This window comes from Rhinopithecus bieti, unplaced genomic scaffold, assembly GCF_001698545.2.
Source record: "Rhinopithecus bieti isolate Rb0 unplaced genomic scaffold, ASM169854v2 scaffold_110, whole genome shotgun sequence".
In the NCBI taxonomy this organism is placed as follows: Eukaryota; Metazoa; Chordata; class Mammalia; order Primates; family Cercopithecidae; genus Rhinopithecus; species Rhinopithecus bieti.
Window position 1 is genome coordinate 3,446,615 of NW_016803311.1, and position 19,815 is coordinate 3,466,429.

Genomic DNA, 19,815 nt, shown 5'->3' on the forward strand with positions numbered 1-19,815 from the left:
AGATAAAGTGTGTGTGTGCATGTGTGTGTGTGTAGGCAAAAGGAAGCTGGAGGGTTAATCACTATATATATCTCTTCCTTAAAATCTGATTTCAGGATGGAATTTTTTCATTTTATCCATAAAAAGGAAACAAACTAAAAAGGTAGATTTTTTTTCTTTCAAATCGGCTACTACTTAAATAACTGCCTACTCCTGAGAGTAGGTAAGCCTAAAGTTAAATTATGCATTTCATAAAACTCTAACCCTATTCCCAGTAACGCAGCTCATTAGTGACCAATTAACCCATTTTCATAATCCTATAGTAATCTCAGCCAGAAATGTTGACACATCTCTAGGGCTGGCTGGATAGTCTCATCTTAATGAAGATGAATGGTGTATCAAAGAAACTATGACTACACACAATTCGTCAAGGTGATCTACTGTATCGAGACCTTCATCAACAACGCATTCCATTTTGAGCCCCTTAGTACAAAACTCCCTTTAGGTTTTCCCACATAATCATGGTGATAATGACAACAACAATGAGGAGAAGATACCCGTAATAACAATAATTACATTATTCTGTGAACTTCTTTGTGCTCCACAATGTACTAGGCATTTTATATATACTATCTCATTTAAGCCTAACACTCCCAACACTATACCCTCTTTACAACTATAAAACTTAAGGCTCAGAGAGCATGCATGCCCAAAACTAAACAGTGAAGACTATGAAACCCGGTCTTTTTGCTACATCCTACACTCACTATCTACATAAAAAAGCAACTGGTAAATGTTCCTTAAAACTATTTTTCTTTAAATAGTCAATTATTTTTTGGAGAAGTCAAATAAATGACTTACTGTTTACTAAGAAATATTTCTTAAAGATAAAAAAGAATATGATTTGCAATAAAGAGAACACAAAAGTACTTGCCAGATTACTCATAGTTTGGAGGTTACGTGGCCACAGGAGAATGAAACTCTTGGGCTAGCTCTGAAGATTAAAGGACATGTTGTTAATCATTGTTAAGGCCTTGAATACAGTCACCTCAGTCATTATGCAAGGAACAGAATAAGTAAGCTATGAGAGGAAATTTTCTTCTAGACTAAGACACAGAAATAGCAGCTGCAACATTAGACAAAAATGACCACCTAGGTAGTCATGACCACCACACTAGAATCGAACAATACCTAAATAATGGAGTACATGGAGATGATTTTACTAGCAGCTGACCAGCATTCCTCTCCCAAAACAGATACTGGAAAGAAATATAGTATATTCGTCCATTTTCACACTGCTATAAAGATACTATACAAGATTGGGTAATTTATAAAGGAAAGAGGTTAAAGTGACTCCCAGTTCCACAGGCTTAACAGGAAGCATGGCTAGGAGGCCTCAGGAAACTTAGAATCACGGTGCAAGGTGAAGGGAAAGTAAGCCCGTCCAACAGGCGAGAGGGGAGTGTGTGTGAAGGAGGAACTGTTCAACACAATAAAACCATCAGATCTCATGAGAACTCACTCTCTATCAAGAGAACAGCATGGGGAAAACCATTCCCATGATCCAATCACCTCCCACTAGGTCCCTCCCTCAACACAGAGGGATTCTGGGGATTACAATTTGAGATGAGATTTGGGTGGGGACACAAAGCAAAACCATTATCCTATAATAATTACGTTCATTCAGTAGTATCCTGGCACCTTTAAAAAACCTAGGTATATCTTTTGTGAGATGAAGAAAAAATAAAAGGACATGCGAAAAAACCTCAGCCCAGAGATAAGAGGACCACGTGTTCTTGGTGGATGAAAAAGTAACAACAACAGATATAAAGGCAGGTAAAAAGAAAACCAACCAAACAGAAAAACTCATGGAGATAGAAGAAATATCCATTCCATTTTACTAAGCATCATACCACATATATCAAGGCATCCAGATGAATGATTAAAATTCTAGAGAAGGGACTAGGGTTTTCTCCACAGCAAGAAAAGTAAAAACATTGAAAATAATATAAGCTGGTTTTAATGGAAAATTCATTTTATTTTATTTTATTGAAAAGGGGTCTCACTCTGTCACCCAGGCTGGAGTACAGTGATACAATCTCAGCTCACTGCAGCCTTGACCTCCTGGACTCAAGGGATCCTCCCACCTCAGCCTCCGGAGTAGGTGAGACCCACAGCTAACTTTTGTATTTTTTGTAGAGACAAGGTTTCTCCATGTTGCCCAGGCTGGTCTCAAACTCCTGAGTTCAAGTAATCCTCCCACCTCAGCCTCCCAAAGTGCTGGGATTACAAGAGTGAGTCACCACGCCTGGCCAGAAAATTCATTTTTAATTACCTATAGATTAATAATTCCTTCAAAAATTTCCAAGTGATGTGTAATTCTAAAAATGCCAATGCTTTCAAAACCATATAATCAGTTTAGTTTTGTTTTCTTTCCTCCTCAGTTGCTTCCTCCTCTCCCTTTTCTTCTATTTGTTCGCCAGTTAATTCAGAAACAACATATAAGATGGCCCTGTCTTACTACTGTTCCAGGGGCACTAGGCTACAATAACATTCAAAAGTTTCATGCTTAAAAAGATTCTCTGCATCTAACTGTTAATTCCCATTTAACTCACTGTGACAGTTCACAATATTAATACTTTTACCTTACATTTTTCATAATAAAATACTTTCATACCCATGATCTCAATTGATTCTTATAACATGTAAGCTGGAAGGTAAGCAGGTCCAACTGCCACATCATTCCCATTTTAAAAATAAGCAAACTGACACAAAGACGTCAAGGAACTAGGGTCACAACACTGAAGGGCATCTGCAGCACAGCCCAGGTGTTGACAGGGAGCTCCGAACACCTAGCCTGGGACCCTCATCACGACTTCACACTAACAGCATTTCATGGATAACTGCAGTATTTCTGAGTATATGCAAATGACAAAGTTTCCAAAGAAACAGCAGACTGATTTAAATATACTAATTTTTCTACAAATGAACTCACCTCAGAAATGAAAATAAGCTCCAATTTTTAACGTTTCTACTTCAGTCCAATGAAGGTTAAATTAAAGGGGTTCTGCATGTAACAAAATGATAAAAGTAAAATATTCATTTTGAAGCACAATATGCAACCCATAGTTGCTTTTGCTTAATAAGTATAAGTATATTTCATTCTCTCCTATACTTTTTTGTTCCCTCTTTTTTATCAAGATTCAAAATTATATAGATGGAAACAATGAAGAGGAAAGAGATCATGAAGGATCAAATATTGTCAAATGGTGCATCCCATGTTAATGCTACTTGACTTAATCCTTACAGTAACCTTGGGAAGTAGTGAAAAAGCTAACATTCTAAGATTAAAACTATGATTTGAATCCATGTCTAATCCCAAATACCTCAAAGCTACTTTATTTTGCATCTTTTTAATATTTTTCTAGCATTTTATAAACTGTAAGTAAAATAGGCACATTTAAGTATTTCTTCTATGTAGTTGGGCACATGTATTGAGCTCAAAGCCTATAAACATAGTAATCAGGTTATTTAAATTGTAGACCTTTTAAAAGTACATGTTATTAAATGTAACCTATATCTGTGTAACTTACTATTGTAAAATATATGTTGAATATGTATCCATCAATTAAATATTTAAATAATCCATAATTGGGGATATTTTTAAAAACTCAAATAGAAAAAAATGCCAATAATAGGACAAAGACGAAGAATTTGTGGTTTTTTGTGTTTTGTGACAGGGTCTTGCTCTGTTGCCCAAGCTGAAGTACAGTGTCACTATCATAGCTCACTACAGCCTTAACCTCCTGGGCTCAAGCAATCCTTCCACCTTGGTCTCCCAAGTAGCTAGGACTACAGGTGTGTACCACCACATCCAGCTACTTTTTAAATTTTTTTGTAGAGATAAGGTCTCACTATGTTGCCCAGGCTAGTCTCAAACTCCTGAGCTCAAGCAATCCTCCTGCCTCAGCCTGCCAAAGTGCTGGGATTATAATCATGAGCCACTGTGCCCGGCCGAGTTTGTGTTTTAAACCAAAAACTACCCTAGTAGTGGCACTTTAATGAACTATAATAATTAACAATATTAACTTTTTTATAACATGAGTCTAGCAGCAAGGAAAATGGACTTTGGAGTAAGGGAGATCTGCATTTGAATTCCAACGCCGTAAGTTAACACTATGGAAATACTGAAGATGAGAATTCCATTCTTCTGTACAGATGTTAATATAATAAAAAAATCACTTGCCTGCAGGCCACACATATTTGACAACCTGAGCAATGTCATAAAGAAAGTGTAAAACCTATATGGCTAGCTAAATAGATGTCACACCCTCTATGTGCTGAACTTCTGCATTTTACTCACAGAAGACGCCCTCAAGCTTGGTTAAGATCTTATTAATAAATCTTTCTTTTTGTTTAGGTTCTAATGTTTCTACTTTTTTATACAAACTTTATACAAACATTTTTTATACAAACTTTAAAATTAGCAATCAATCCGCAGCAGGTTAGAAGCATTAAATTTGAATTTAGGAAGTTAGGGTTGCTAGATGTGGCAGAAAGAAAGAATATAAGAAAGAAATTGATATATTATAATAATAAGAGAAAAATAATACAAAAGATGCAAAGAAAAAATGCATAAGGCATCCTGAGAGTATGTGATCTAGAACCAAACAACCAAGCATATATCAATACCCTCCATGGAGACACTGTATTACAGCCCAAATAAACAGTATGCATAATGATGAATTTACATTATGCTTACGAAGGATGGGATGTGCTCAATGCTTATAAGAAAAATTATCCTAAATCATTAAAAAAATAAAATCTTCATATTTAAAGTAACGCGCTTTAATTCATGTAGCTAGACAGCTAGGAAACTCACTTGTTTTTGAATTTGAAAAGCACACTATTAGGTAAACCTGATAAACGAGATGTTAGAATAGTTAATAGAACAACTATTAAGGGCTCAGGCCTCATACCTAGTACCAGATAGTGTACTAAACACAACAGTGTAGGTTTTTTCTTTCAAAAAGCTCACAGCTCAATAGAAAGCACCACCATAAATATGAATAAATTGTAATACTATTTGGTACTGTAACAGAGGTTAAACAAAAGACATATAATGTTTAGTTTTCTCCTTTTATGACATTATCAGCTACTGAAGTTCAAAGCCTAGACGCTTTAGTTCAGAAAGGGTTGCGAAGCATGACTTTAAGAAGGCTGAAACAAACAAAATAGTTTAGAAGAAATATACCAAAGGCAAGACACTGTAACATAGATTAAAAATAAGCATCAGAAGTTCCATCCCTCCTCCTTTCTACAAAGAAAAATAATGACAATAACAACAACTAACATTTAATGAGAGCTTACTGTGTTCCAGGCTCTGCCCTAAGTGCCCAACGTATATGAACTCATTTAATCATCACAATGACCTTATGAGGGAAGATCTATTATTATCCTAAATTAATAGATGATAAAATTGAGGTATGAAGACACTAAATTATTTGCCCAAAGTGACACTGGTAAGTGAAGAACTAAAATGGTAAACAGAAAGTGTGGCTTCAGAGCCCATGATGCTAACTATTACGTACCCAAATATTAAAAACTTAATGATGCCATTGTGTTGTAGAAGGTACAGTTCTCAAAGCATATCCTAGTGACTCTTTTTTAAGAGCTATTATTAAAACTGTTTCAACAGTCCTTCAACACAAATTATTTTCCATTTTTGCTCATTTACCAATATATGTTTATGATTTGGATCTATTTGCTCTATATTCCTCAGGTGCTTTTGTAAGTACATCAAAATTTCCATATGACTCCTGCCATTAAAAACTCAGAGACTAAGAAAGAGTAGCATTTTTCCATTTTTTATACAAACTTTAAAATTAGCTAAACAAATAGTAAATGAGGAGAATTCGCTCTTCATAGAAATATTATTTTAATCTTACATACAAACTACCAAAATACATATATTTCCTAGTGGTATTTCTGGTAGACAGTGTTTAATACATAGGAGCTAATATTTTAATCATGAATATCCAACTATTATTCTAATTAATATCACTTTTATTCTAACTAATATTAGAGTCATTTCTCAAATGCCAGCAATATTTCCCATAGGTGTAAATGATCATTTAGAAACACATCCACTCTGAGTGACTAAGAAACCCTTCTGTACATTGCAGCTATTAGTAGGCTTCACATAATTACAAGATTTTGCCTATAACGCCTATTCACCTAAGTTGTGAATATTAAGGATAAATAATATTGTTAGGAAAATTTAAAGATGGGCTTCTGTCACTTAAATACCCAAAGTTAACTTACATTTTCAATATGTTTGGTGCTTGAAGGATTAATCTATACTAAAAATATCAAAATAATTCATTGAACTTACTGAAGGTCCTTCTATAAGGACATTCTTAGCCCTGAAGATAAAATATTAACAAAGAACAACTTCCCTCTAACTCACTTTATCCCCTGGGCCATTCTGCATTTACCTTAAAGCACTTATGTTGTATTTAATATCAGTCATTTGTTTGCATATTTGTCGCATAGTTGGAATATAAACTACAAAAGGACACAGGCCAACTTGCTTTTTTTGTAATACCAGCACCTACAAAGTCCTGGCAGTAGCAGGTGCTTAATAAATGTTTGTTGAATCCACATACAAGCATATATCTTCATTCCAAGGACTTCAGATTAAATCATTAAGCATGCCACAGTTAAACAGTCCATGGTGGAGCTAAATCTACCAACCCTGAGACTTGACTCTCAAGAGACTTTCATTTGGTCTTATTCTGACCCCTTTGCCCACAGAGGCATGTCTATGCAGATTGCTCTAATATAGCACAGACTACATTCCTGGATTACTCTTCTAAGCCTAGATCCTTTAATCTATAATAATAGCTACCACTCACTGATAGCACTCTATGTGCCAGGTACAACATCAAACACATCATATACCTTAGTTCATGTGATCTTTACAATAACCTGAGAGTAGTATTACTCCCATTTTACAGGTGAAGATGCTGAGGCCTTAAAGAGGTTATGAAAAGTGTTTAAAGTCCCAAGGTCATGGAGTAGAGGCAAGATTTGAGCCACATTTGTCAGACAGTACAGTCCACATTCTCGATCACTGACATTCCTAAACAGAAAGTATGATGATTAATTTTGGGTGCCAACTTCATTAAATTAAGGAATACCTAGATAGCTGGTAAAACATTACTTCTGTGTGTATCTGTGATGGTGTTTCTGGAAGAGATTAGTGTGTGAGTTGGTGGACTGGTGAGAAGGATCTGCTGCCCTGAATGTGGATGGGCACCCATCCAATCGACTGGGGGACCAGATGGAACAAAAAGGTGGAGGAAGGGTGAATTTCTTCCTACTCTTCCATAGTCAGGACACCCTTCTTCTTCTGACCTTGGATGTTAGAACTCCAGGGTCTCTGGCTTTTGGACCCTGAGACTCATACCTGCAGCTCCTCGAGCTCTTAGGCCCTCAGCTTCCCTGGTTCACAATCGACTAACCTGGTTCTCCAGCTTGCAGATGGCCTATCGTGGGACTTATTGGCCTCTACAATTGTGTTAGTCAATTCCCCTAATAAACCTCTTATAATCCATCCATCCATCCATCCATCCATCCATCCATCCATCCATAAATACATATCCTATTGTTTCTGTCTCTGAAGAACTCTGACTAGTACAGAAGGCTACTAGTAAACAAAGCTTTTCAAAGAAGCCTCTAAAGGTCCCTTGAGAGTCACTTTAGATAGTTTTAATGAGCTTTTAAAAGCAATGTTTGTTGCCTTGTGGGAGTCTACCATTTTCAACTCTTACATTCTCTGACACACAGGGACTCAGGAATACAGAGAATACTAACCAAAAGAAGCTACTCCGAGGTGATGGCAAAGTTAAGGATAAAAATCATGCTCAAAGGAAAAATCTGAGCAGTCTAGAAATCTTGTGAGCAAAACACTAGAAAAAAAAATCAAACTCCTAGATGCACAATCTTATTGCATAAAGGACCAAATCCCTATTAATAACTAAAATCCTTATAGGGCTTAAAAACTCTAGAGCACTTACAAGTATACACACTAAGTTCACTAAATAGGAAATTCCTAGGCTGGGAGCGGTGGCTCACACCTGGAATCCCAGCACTGTGGGAGGCCAAGGTGGGCAGATCATGAGGTCAGGAGTTGGAGACCAGCCTGGCCAACATGGTGAAACCCCATCTCTACTAAAAACACAAAAATTAGTCAGGTGTGGTGGTGTATGCCTGTAATCCCAGCGACTCGGGAGGCCAAGGGAGGAGAATTGCCCGAACCCAGAAGGTGGAGGTTGCAGTGAACCAAGATCGTGCCACTGCACTCCAGCCTGGGCAACAGAGCAAGACTCCATCTAGAAAAAATTTTAAAAATAAAAATAAATAAACAAATGGGAAGTTCCTGAGGCAAAAAAACTGCCGCCAGAACATATGTGTCACATAGATTTAATGCTAAAACTTTCATGAGAGGCAGTGGAAACAGGAATAAGGCTAAGGAATAAGACAGTCTCTCCCAAGTTTAAACTTCAGCTCTGCCAGTTAATACATGACTTCAGGAAAGGTACTTATCAACTACTCTGAGCCTCAGTTTCCAGTATGTAAAATGGAAACAATAATACCTCCCTGTAGTGAAATTAAGAGAAACATGGCTAATGCATCATGTCCACAACCATTAAGTTGAGTACATCTATGTGGATTGGTAATGATAGAAAAAAGGTAAATTTCTTTTTTAAAAAATGGTGCTTTTAGTAACCTGTATGTTCCAAAGCAGCTGCAGCCAAGAAACTGACCAATAATGGAGACTTGTCCTAAAGTCCAAGTTCCCAGGCAGAACTGGACTGCCCACAAGGGAGACCCTACCCAGAGAGGTATATCTAAAAAACTGCTCTTCAGCAACGTGGGCTTCATGGGCAGGCAGCTGCATAGAGTCATGGGCTCAAAAGGTCCAGGACCTTGTTCTGTGATAATAATCTTTAAATTCTTAATAACTGTATCTTTGAATTTGTGTTTTGTACATAAAGCCCAATGGGATAACAGAGCTTGGCTTAACACTGTGGCTCATGTGCAGTCCTGCTCCTGGCCAGCCCCCTCCACTAGGAACAGAAACTGGGTTGCAGAGAGGAAATGGCCACCCCCTCTTGAGCCAGTGGTGAGATACCACTTTAGGTAGGTGACTCAGTGGCGTCCTCTTGCCCACCCCCAATTCAGGCACCAAGTGAATCCTGGCAGGACTGTTTGTAGGCTGATCATTTGCAGTTTGGGGTAGAAGGGGAAGGTGACTTTCCTAGCTGGAACCCCCACATTTCATTTTGCTCTTGGCCCTGCAATTTATCTAGCCTGCCCTGTCCCTGACTTTGTGATGGCAACAAAAACACTACCAAGAGAAGAGAGGTAATTGGTTAGCAAATATCATTTTTTAAAGTGTAAAGTCCACTGGGAAACTATTAGCTACTCCAGGTTAGATTAATCAAACTGTTGCCTTTGCAACATGGCATTGAGACCAGCAACACCAAGTCTTAATGATTAAGGAAAAAGAAACTTTGTTCTAGAGTGGAGCTCAACAACCATGGATATAGCACTTTGTTAAAAGAGCTGGCCTCTTCCTTCCTCTTTCACCTTATGAGATACCACGTGATAGCGTCTTCCTCTGCCCCTTCCTTATTTAATTGGTCCTTCAAAGAAATTTATTTAAATGCAGATACTGTTCTAGATCCAAGTATACAAGGATGAACTACAGTGACTGAAACTGACCAGTAAGAATAACAATAGCTAATATTTGAGCACTTGCCAGCTAATATTTGCTGCCTAAAGCACCATTGAGAAGGATTCTCACGACTCTTTCAAGGTTCCAGGCTCTTTAATTCTAATAACAAGCCTATGAAGGTAAGTTGTAATACTGTCCTATTTCAAGAGACAAGAAAATTGAAATATGTAGAATTTGAGTAACTCACAAATTCATACAGGTACTAAGTGGTAAAGGTTGGTTTCAAACTTAAACAATTACAACACAGTATGATAAATGCTGAAACACAGGTTATGGGAATAGTATAAACAAGAATTTAAGTAAACCAAGTAGTTATGGATAACGTTAACAAATACTTTTAAAAGTCTTGTGTGAACTAGCCTAAAAACTTAACTGTCTATGATGATGATGATGATGATGATGATGATGATGATGATTACTAATTTTTGAGATGGAGTCTTGCTGTGCCGCCAGGCTAGAGTGCAGTGGCGTGATCTTAGCTCACTGCAACGTCCACCTCCCAGGTTCAAGTGATTCTCCTGCCTCAGCCTCCCGAGTAGCTGGGATTACTGGCATGCACCGCCACGCCCAGCTAATTTTTGTATTTTTAGTAGAGATGGGGTTTCACCATGTTGGACAGGATGGTCTCCATCTCCTGACCTCATGATCCACCTACCTCAGCCTCCCAAAGTGCTGGGATTACAGGCGTGAGCCACCACGCCTGGCCAATTGTCCATTATTTTTAAAAGTATTTGTAAAGAAAAACTCTGTTTCAAAGAAATTAGTATAAAAGAACACTTTACAACCTAATTGATTATTACAGACTAAGTTCAGTAGATTTTAGCTTCCTCACCTGAGAAACAAAAGAACTAGACTAGATCAGGATAGCAAGTACATGACGTTTGTGCGGGCACTCCCCATTCCCATAAAAGACATCAATAATTTATCATTACACTCTTTAATGCTGAGCTGAACCCAAAAATGTGGGAATTCTCAACCTTGCTCTAAACAGCCACTACTAAATTCTAAAGTCAGCATGGAAATGGAAACCAGGTATTATCCCTGAATTAGACAATCTCCACAGTCCCTATCTGACTCCAAAAATCTATGACTATGTATCAAAAAAAAAAAAATTCTTTAAACCACAGAAAAAGAAATCACTTTTATTTTGTCAGGTGAGTGTACCAATCATTGCTAGCAAAATACAGACCTCTCATTATTTACTTTCAAATCCTTGAAAATACACAAAGAGGAATTAAATAAAGACACTGCCCCATCTTTAAAATTTTCATAGACTATCTAGACAATAGCTCAAGTTCTCTGCCTTTTAGTAGAAACATCAAGAGCTATGAGCTATTATATGCGGTTTCCCAGTACACGTAAGTTTAAAACAACAAAGGATGAATGACTAGGGCAAATACGTTGTCCAAATGAAACTAGTTAACATTATTAAACTGAATTACTATCATGACAATAAATGCAATCATGCCATAAAATGTCACAAAGCCTTATGAGGGTTGAAGGGTTACATCATTTTCTTTAACACACAGCTTTTATGTGGGATTGCATTCTATGAACACCTTTATAGGAGAAAAAGAAGCATCATACAATTATATAATCAGGCCAGTACTGGTATTTTTGAGGTGAGTTTGCCTATACCAGTGTATTAAACAAATGTTTCAGTCAGTGATGCATCTAATAGATAACTAATCTTTCCTTGAAGCAGGAGTCAGGGGGAGACTTCCTAGAACTAAACTGCCCTCAGTAGTACTGTGTCAAAGGATTATATTGCATGCTAACCAGCCAGTCAATCCTCCTTAGCTGCTAAATATAATTTAACACCTAGAATATCAGCCCCATATTATTATCTGCCTAATCAAACACTTCTCCTTGATTTCTAATTTGTTCAAAATAGAACAAATTTTCTTTCCCACCGCAAGCTTTCTCACCATAAGCTTACTCTTCAAATGTTCTCACTTATTTTAACGGCACTTCCTTTCTCCTCATCACTCTAGCCATTGGTGACTCTATCATCGCACGTCTGGATTATCAAAATGAGCTTAACTGGTCTTCCAATTTTAAATAACTTCCCCCTTCTAATCAATCTTCTTTTTCTAAGACTGTAAGAATTCATTCAAAAAGCACTGCTGTCCTCTCTCTCAGAACCAACAATGGCAACACATGAGATCATACAACATAAGAAACATTAGCTTATTAATCAAGAAGCTTGGGTTCTAGCCCCAATTCCTCCTCTCAGTAATTTGAGCAACTCAGTTTGGTTTCCTTACCTGAAAAGCAAATCCTGGATTAGAAGAGCTCTGGAATCCCTTCCATAGGACAACAACAAATCTCTTATCCTGGAAATCATGGTTCACCATAATTTAGCTAATCAAACTCACCTGCGATCATCCCCAAGCATATTCTCCTATTGTCTGCTACTGTTTGTATGCTCCTGAATTATGTCAGTTACCATAGCGCCCTACTAATTAGTTCTTCTTAGAAAATGAACTAATCTTCCTTTCTTACCAAAACTGCTCTCAAACAAAAGGGTTAACAAGGGACTCCTTTCTTCGTCTTTTCTGATATTTTAAATTCTCTACAGTCAATACATATTTTGTATGCAGGAAGTGTTCAGAGAAAATAAACTTTTCAAACCAGAACTACAAAGTAAAATTATCTCAATACATGAAGCCTAACCTAGTAACCCTCAATAATATATCCTATTTTTCTTCCTAGAGATTTTATTTGCTGTGCACATTTGGAATATTAACTTTAAAACAACCTATATAAACTGTGGTCCTAATGTAAAGACTCAACAGTTAATAAACTGATTTTATTTTGGTTCTTTTAAGTGCACGGTCTAATTTATTAATGGTAAGCTGAAGTGGATATCATATATAGCTAATATGGTTATGAGAAAGTGCTTAATCTTAGTACATTAACAAACTTACTCCATTTCCTAGAAACCCAATCTATTTTTCAAACCAAAATGCACTATTTTAGGAGCAACTGGTTAGTTCCAGTACTACCAGTGCAGTAATTTTATAAGTTAAATTATTTTTGTGAACCGATCGGAGAACCCCTAGTTACCATCTACAACACTAATAGTAAGAAAGTGGCAAATGATCAAAAAAGTAACTAGTGGGGACCCCAAAACATATTTTCCTTTCCCTCAGCCATCATTCAGCTTACAGAAGGAAGAAATGAATGATCCAGAGATAGTACCCTATTCTCCAGAATCTTCAGTGACTTGATTTCAATATAAAACAGCATAAATACTCCAATTTAAGAAAAAGTAGCCAGGCGCAGTGGCTCATGCCCGTAATCCCAGCACTTTGGGAGGCTGAGGTGGGCAGATCACAAGATCTGGAGATCGAGACCATCCTGGCTAACATGGTGAAACCCCATCTCTACAAAAATACAAAAAATTATCTGGGCATGGTGGCAGGTACCCATAGTCCCAGCTACTTAGGAGGCTGAGGCAGGAGAATTGCTTGAACCAGGGAGGTGGAGACTGCCTCCAGTGAGCCGAGATCGCACCACTGCACTCCAGCCTTGGCAACAGAGCAAGACTCCATCTCAAAAACCAAAACCAAAACCAAACAAAACCAAACAAAACAAAACAAAAGTAATGCCCCATGCATGCAAAAAGGGCAGAGAATTTGCTATCAAAAGGTCTGTGCCAAGCCCCACAACTCAATAACTCATAGTCAAGTCTCAGAGCCCCTTATCCTCAGATTCCTTAACAGCAAAATGGGAGAAAATCATAATACCAGTCATGTCTACTGCATAAGATCACTGAGAAGCAAATGATATAACAATGTAAAATGTTTTGAAAACTTCAAAATTCTTCACAAATATCAATTAAAATATTATGAAGCAATATTCTTAAGTCAAATGCTCACCAATTTTAAGTATTCAACTATTACCAAATAAATTCACCAAGTAGGAAAACTAAAGTGATGAGGATTAGAAAGGAAAGAATTATCCTCAATAATATCAATTTTCTAAGTCTGGATTTTACACATTTTTTTTTTTTTTTTTAAAGTAGGACACACAAAACTCTACAGAAACAATTTCAGTCAATTAAGTGTCTGAACACCTACACCTTTTCTTAAAGATCTCCAGGGAGAGAAATTCCACAGTTCCCTTTGTATTTTTCACTCTGGATCTGAACAACTCAGATAAAGTATAAGCACGTAGCTTTCATTCCTTTCATCTGATATAAAGAAAGGAAAATATACCCAGTTGGTTTAAAATGGAATAACTCTAGGTAGAAAATTCTATTCTGCAACAAGTTTTATGTCAGGTAAAGACAAAATATCCAATGTATAACAGATCTAAGCTTTTCCTCTTTTATTCACATATACTCCTTAAAGGGCAAAAACATCCATTGCCTAGCCCCTCTTCTCATCAAAAAAACCCTATCTGGTTTCCTAAATTTCATAATGGAATGCTAACTTTGACACTTGCTAATCCAGAATATAAAACGTATAGTCTTCTCTTCCCTCCATATCATAGAACATCAGCACTTTATGTACTTGTCATATGTTAACGTTAAACTCCAGCAAAGGTAAATACTGAGATAACTGATGCCAGAGGGAACTTAAGGTACTTTTAACTATTTTTGTCAAGATCCATCCTAGTGTTCTTTTGGAAGAGCTAAATGTTGAACTATATTAACCTTCATTGGTCATAAAATGTATTGATTACCTATTCAAGGTTATGCCTTAGGCTCTCACTAAGGGCCAATATAAGAAATGAGTAATTAAAATTTTTATTCCAGTTTCCAACACTGTCCAATAGGTTTTTCAATATATCTTTTAATATAATATTATTTATAGCACTCGCTGTCTGTGGCATTTCATTGACAATTCATGCATTATAATTTATTGAAATTCTTATTTGCTTGTCTATCACGTACCCTGGACAGTATCCTCAAGGGTAGGAATGTCTTGTTCAACATTATTTCTCAAACACTGAGCAAAGGGCCTGCACATAATAGAGCTCAATAATCATTTGCCTAATGATTAAATCATTTATAATAATTTGTTTCCAAGATATATGTTCAGTCCAAAATAGAAAATAATCTCCTTACAAGAAACCACATTTTCCACATTTTCCTTTTGTTTTTCTTCTTCACTCTTGCTGTGACTATGCCTCACTCAAAGCAGGGACTCAATAAATACTTGATGATGACAATAACAATTAAGATAGCGGCAGTGGTAGGAAGAAAAATTAACCTAATCAAAACAACATATATCATATTGTTCATAATATCTTTGTATTACATTGTTCATTATTTATTAAAATCAAACATAAAATTAAGTGATTATATGTTGAGATTACAGATATTTTCTTCTTTATTTCCTGTTTTCTAACATTAGTTAGGGAATATCAGTTGTGCTTCCACACATCAGTAAGCCCAAAATAAATCAGTTCCTTATGTAAACAAAATCTAGCAGACTATAGTACTTCATCTAAGAAAAACGAATCTCCTTCCGTAGAATAGTTACACTTCAGAAACCTAAAAGCCCACTGCCTTTTGTTCCTTTTGTCTAAGATTTCAGATCACTTTCCTGTTTCTTCCTGCTGAGGACAACTTTCTCCAGAATTGGACTCTATCTTTCTAAACCTGCCGGGTGCTTGGATGAAGATAAGAAGAAAATGGGGAGCCAAGAGTGACAACGATCTCCCACCCTGTAGAGGACACACCTGCCACTCCAGTGCTGAGTGAGAGTTTGCCATGGCCCTGCCCTAATTCCAACTCCAGTTTTAGTTCATAGCTGGCAAAGCAGTTGTCCCTGACAAACAAGCTTGGCTTCATACTCCATCCTATGGCAGACATACATGCACATGCACACACAAAAAATGCTCCTATTTATATATGAAACAATGTTTACTACAGTCCAAGGTGCTTTGATCCCATAAGCAGTCCAATCACTCAATGAAGATAAAAACCTAAAAAAGAAATTCCTTGACATGTGTCTATCAAGATAAACTCCCCCCCGACTCAATTTGAGCATTTGCGTTGTACTCTACCTAAGTTTTCATTTTCCCAGAATCATAGTGTTTGAAAAGTATACCTCTTTATGGTCTCATATGGACAATGCTAGACTCCAGAAGTATAGGCAGATGAAGAGATGAATCTGACACCTGGAAATATTCACTCTGGTTCCCAGATTCAAGAAGCCTCAAGCAGTGAATAATTGCTCAACACCAACCACAGGATGCCAAAGTAAGCCAGCAAGAATGAAAACAGTGGATGCTTTTCATCGCTTTGTTGAGTACTTGAAACCATAGCTATTATTCATATGATACTGAATAGAAACATACTTCCAGCATTGCTGTGTGTAAACATGTTGACTATCCATATAAGCAATTTTTAAAGACCATGGTTCAGAAACATATCTACCAATTAAGATTCTGGATTTATATTAACTCAAAAAGAAGCATCTTATGTAAAAATATCCCTTCTTTTTTTAGTATCGAAAGGATTTTCTTTCTGAACCCTTCAGCTCAAGCTACAGTATACTGCAAGAACAAAACTCTTAGTACATTAGACAGTAAAAGTAAATGTTAAGATACAGAAGGACACTGTTTCTCTCCTTGTCACAATAAGGACCAAATCCTTAGTTCAGCATTCAATAATCCACATTATCACTGGGTGTGGTGGCACATGCCTGTAAATCCCAGCATTTTGGGAGGCCGTGGCGGGCGGATCACTTGAGGTCACGAGTTCGAGACCAGCCCGACCAACATGGTGAAACCCTGTCTCTACTAAAAATATAATAATTAGCCAGGCATAGTGGTGTTTGCATGTAATCCCAGCTACTAGCAAGGCTGAGGCAGGAGAATCGCTTGAACCTGAGAGATGAAGGCTGCCGTGAGCTGAGATCACGCCACTGTACTCCAGCCTGGACGACAAAGTGAGACTCCATCTCAAGAAAAAAAAGAATCCACATTATCAATGTCTGCCTTCTAGCCTCAACTCCACTGATCCCAACATTTATTCATTCATTTTGGCAAAAATATATGGCACTATAGCAACAAACAAGGCTTCAATGATCCCAATCCTAAAAAGCTCACATCCAAGTGTCCTCCAGGCAAACCAGTCAATTAGTGTGCCCTGCAAACACTTACTTAACAAATACTTAATGGATAGATTAAATACTGGGCAGTTTCAGAAACTAGGGACATAGCAGGAAAAAAAGGGGGCAACATTTTTTGCCTTTACAAAGGTCACAACCCTAGTGAAAGAAAGAATATACCTATCCCTTGTACTTTTATGCTATGTTCATGCCATTTCGCTCTCTCTTCCCTCCCTCCTCTGTACTTTCCCTCCTCCTTAGTAACCTTCTTACCATATTCTACTTATACCATAGCTCAGATAACATGTTAGACGTTAACTAGACTTCTGATGAAGACACTGAGACTCAAGCAGGAGTTAAATCTGGCATGCGTGTAGGCATGGGTGTGGGGGAGGTGGAGAGCCAGCAAAGTGTAGAAAATCAAGGAGGATTAAGAGATTCTGAGCAGGTTTCTAAGGCCAAGGCAAAGTGCCAATACAGGAAATCAGTGACTGGATTTAAGGTATAGTTGAGAATTTCATCATATAAGCAAGACAGAAGGCCAGTTATCAGACTGGGACATAAAGTTAATACAGAATCAGTAGCAATGGTGCTTGATATCAAGAAAAGCAGCTCCGAATCAGAGCTACTAAAATTCCCCTAAACAGCTGGCCCCTCTAGCCTAGGTTGAGCCCTTTCGCAGGAGTCAAATATTCCCAGCAATAGAATTAAAAGAAATTCAGGGGCCCAGAGTCAGAAACATTATTATATTGAGCCCCCAGATTATCTGAGGAAAAAAAAGTCTTTATAATTGTCATAACCAATGGGTATGATTTCCCTTCTCTTTCCTGGTCAGGAGGCAGAGGAGATGGGCCTGAGAAATTATACCCTGACAGTGAAGATGTTAATAATGATGATGTTGGTCATGATAAAAATAGTAGGAAAATTAATTGTAATAACAGTAATAATTGTAATGCCTCTTTATCAATCATGTAACACCTTAAAAATACCTTTGAATCCACTATCTCATTGCATTATCATAAAATCCTATGAGAAAGGCAAGGCAAGAACCATTACTTTCCTAACAACATCAACACTATTAGTTGCATCATTTCAGTTACATGATGGTAAAAGGGGCAATTGTGGGATAACCATCATTTATTTATAGCTCTGTGGCTTAAAGAAATGTGACTCAGGCAGCAACTAGATCTTCAGAAATTAGGATATCTCTTTGAGCTGCAAATCCAGTGCTGAACAAGAGACCCTGGACAGGGCCACCGCAGGAAGAAATGCACCACCCCTACAACCCCTGCCCCCTGCAACACGTCAAAGTAATTTTGCTTTGTTTAGAAACATTTTTGTGTCTCCGAAACATTATCAAGAAAATTCCTAGACATTTCTTGTTACTTTTAAAAGATTTTTTAATAAAGTAAAATTAAGTAAAATTGTAAAATGCTACTAGTAATGCATCATAATCATAGAAATCAAAGCTGGTATGAAAATGGAAGATCTTTAAAAATGAAGCTCTGTAGAATGACAAGGTCTTTGTTTCTTTTTCAGCATTCCTTCTTGATAGTTTCAAATAGCTCCTACTACATTTGAGACTGGACAGATGGTAAGACCTGTAAATGCTATTGCTGTTACCATTATTCGGATAAGGCATAACTAATATTATCATACAATCCAGGTACAAAAGCATAAGTTGCATCAGATTCAGCAGATATATTTCCATTTGAGGGAGACCTTGGATGCTCATTTCCATCTTATGGATGTTACAAAGTGGCCAAAAGATAACACGTACTAAAACTCTAATGCAAGCACATCTCAAAAGTATTTCCAGTGATCAAAATAATGATACATAATACATGAACTATACCAGTTCAATCTCATTCAAATCTGACCACTTCCTCTCTCATGTTTACTCCAGAAGCTCTGTTTAAACTCAAGTATGGTGTTAAATAAATTCCACTCCTGAATTTTATTGAGCAATTTGATGCTTTCATATTACCAATAAACCATATTTTTTAAAAACCAAATTTAAACAAAATATGTAAACATTAAGTAACAATGAGGACAATTGCTGTTTCCACAGGGTCACTCATGCAAGGAAAGGGACAGCTGGGCATTTCATCCTATACCTGAGGAGGTGAAAGAAAGGCCAGAGCCAATGGTTCACCCGCCAGGCCACCATCTGGCTTGGGACCAAACAGAACAACAGAGCCTGGCAAAAGAGTCACTGTGTTGTGCCTCCAGCTGGGCATCAGCTTTATCCCAACAGACACTCTTTGGGTTCACAGCTTCACACCATTCTCCTTGGCATGAATTCTCTCTATGCCAGGGAAGGTGAGGACAAGATTCTGTCACACTAAGTGTTGGGCTGACCTCAGTTAAGACACTTGTTCCATTTGGAAAAAACATAAAGAGTTTAAATGACTCTTGTTCTATAAACTCCAAGAATCCAGAACTCAAACCAAAACTGTAAGCAGAGGAAGGAAAAGATGGAGCTGGCAGGGGTCATGAGCTTGGCAGGAAAGGGAAAAGCAGGAATGGAAATCCTGAATCTCTTCCCACGACACCATTTTAAATTTGAAATACAGGGGGAAAAACAAGAAGGATGACTCACATAATAACATATTCCTGTTTTATTTAGTAGCTGATCTGAGGATTTAGTAGTTGGCATGGCTTGAAAGCAAGTGAGGAATAAGTGAATAGGTATTCATCCTTAGACCCTATCCAAACAGAGCAACAGTCATATATGCCACCAGAGATAAAGAGATCCAGAGAACTCTCAAACCATTTTTCCATAACTAGAAATTATTTTTCCTTTCTTTGAACACCCAACTTCATGTGTTCCAAGTAAATAGTCTACAAGATTTCACTAAAAAATGTGAATGAAATTTGCAAAAGAAACCAACAAAAAAGTCTCTACCATATTAGCTTACAAAATTAGAACAACAATATTAGCTCTCTTTTTCCCCCAAG

General features: G+C 37.3%; 1 protein-coding gene across 3 annotated transcripts in view; it reads right to left on the reverse strand.

The window, feature by feature from the left end:
• EPS8 (EGFR pathway substrate 8, signaling adaptor) overlaps positions 1–19,815 on the reverse strand; it is a 181,941-nt gene that overhangs the window by 124,933 nt on the left and 37,193 nt on the right. The window contains exon 1 of one of the 3 annotated variants that reach the window (XM_017873728.1): positions 914–958. The exons of the other annotated variants lie outside the window; for them this stretch is intronic. Within the exon in view, the coding sequence (XP_017729217.1) occupies positions 914–925 (12 nt within the window). The 5' untranslated portion in view covers positions 926–958. Of the gene's footprint in view, positions 1–913; positions 959–19,815 lie in introns of those variants that run through there. 3 annotated transcript variants of the gene reach the window in all.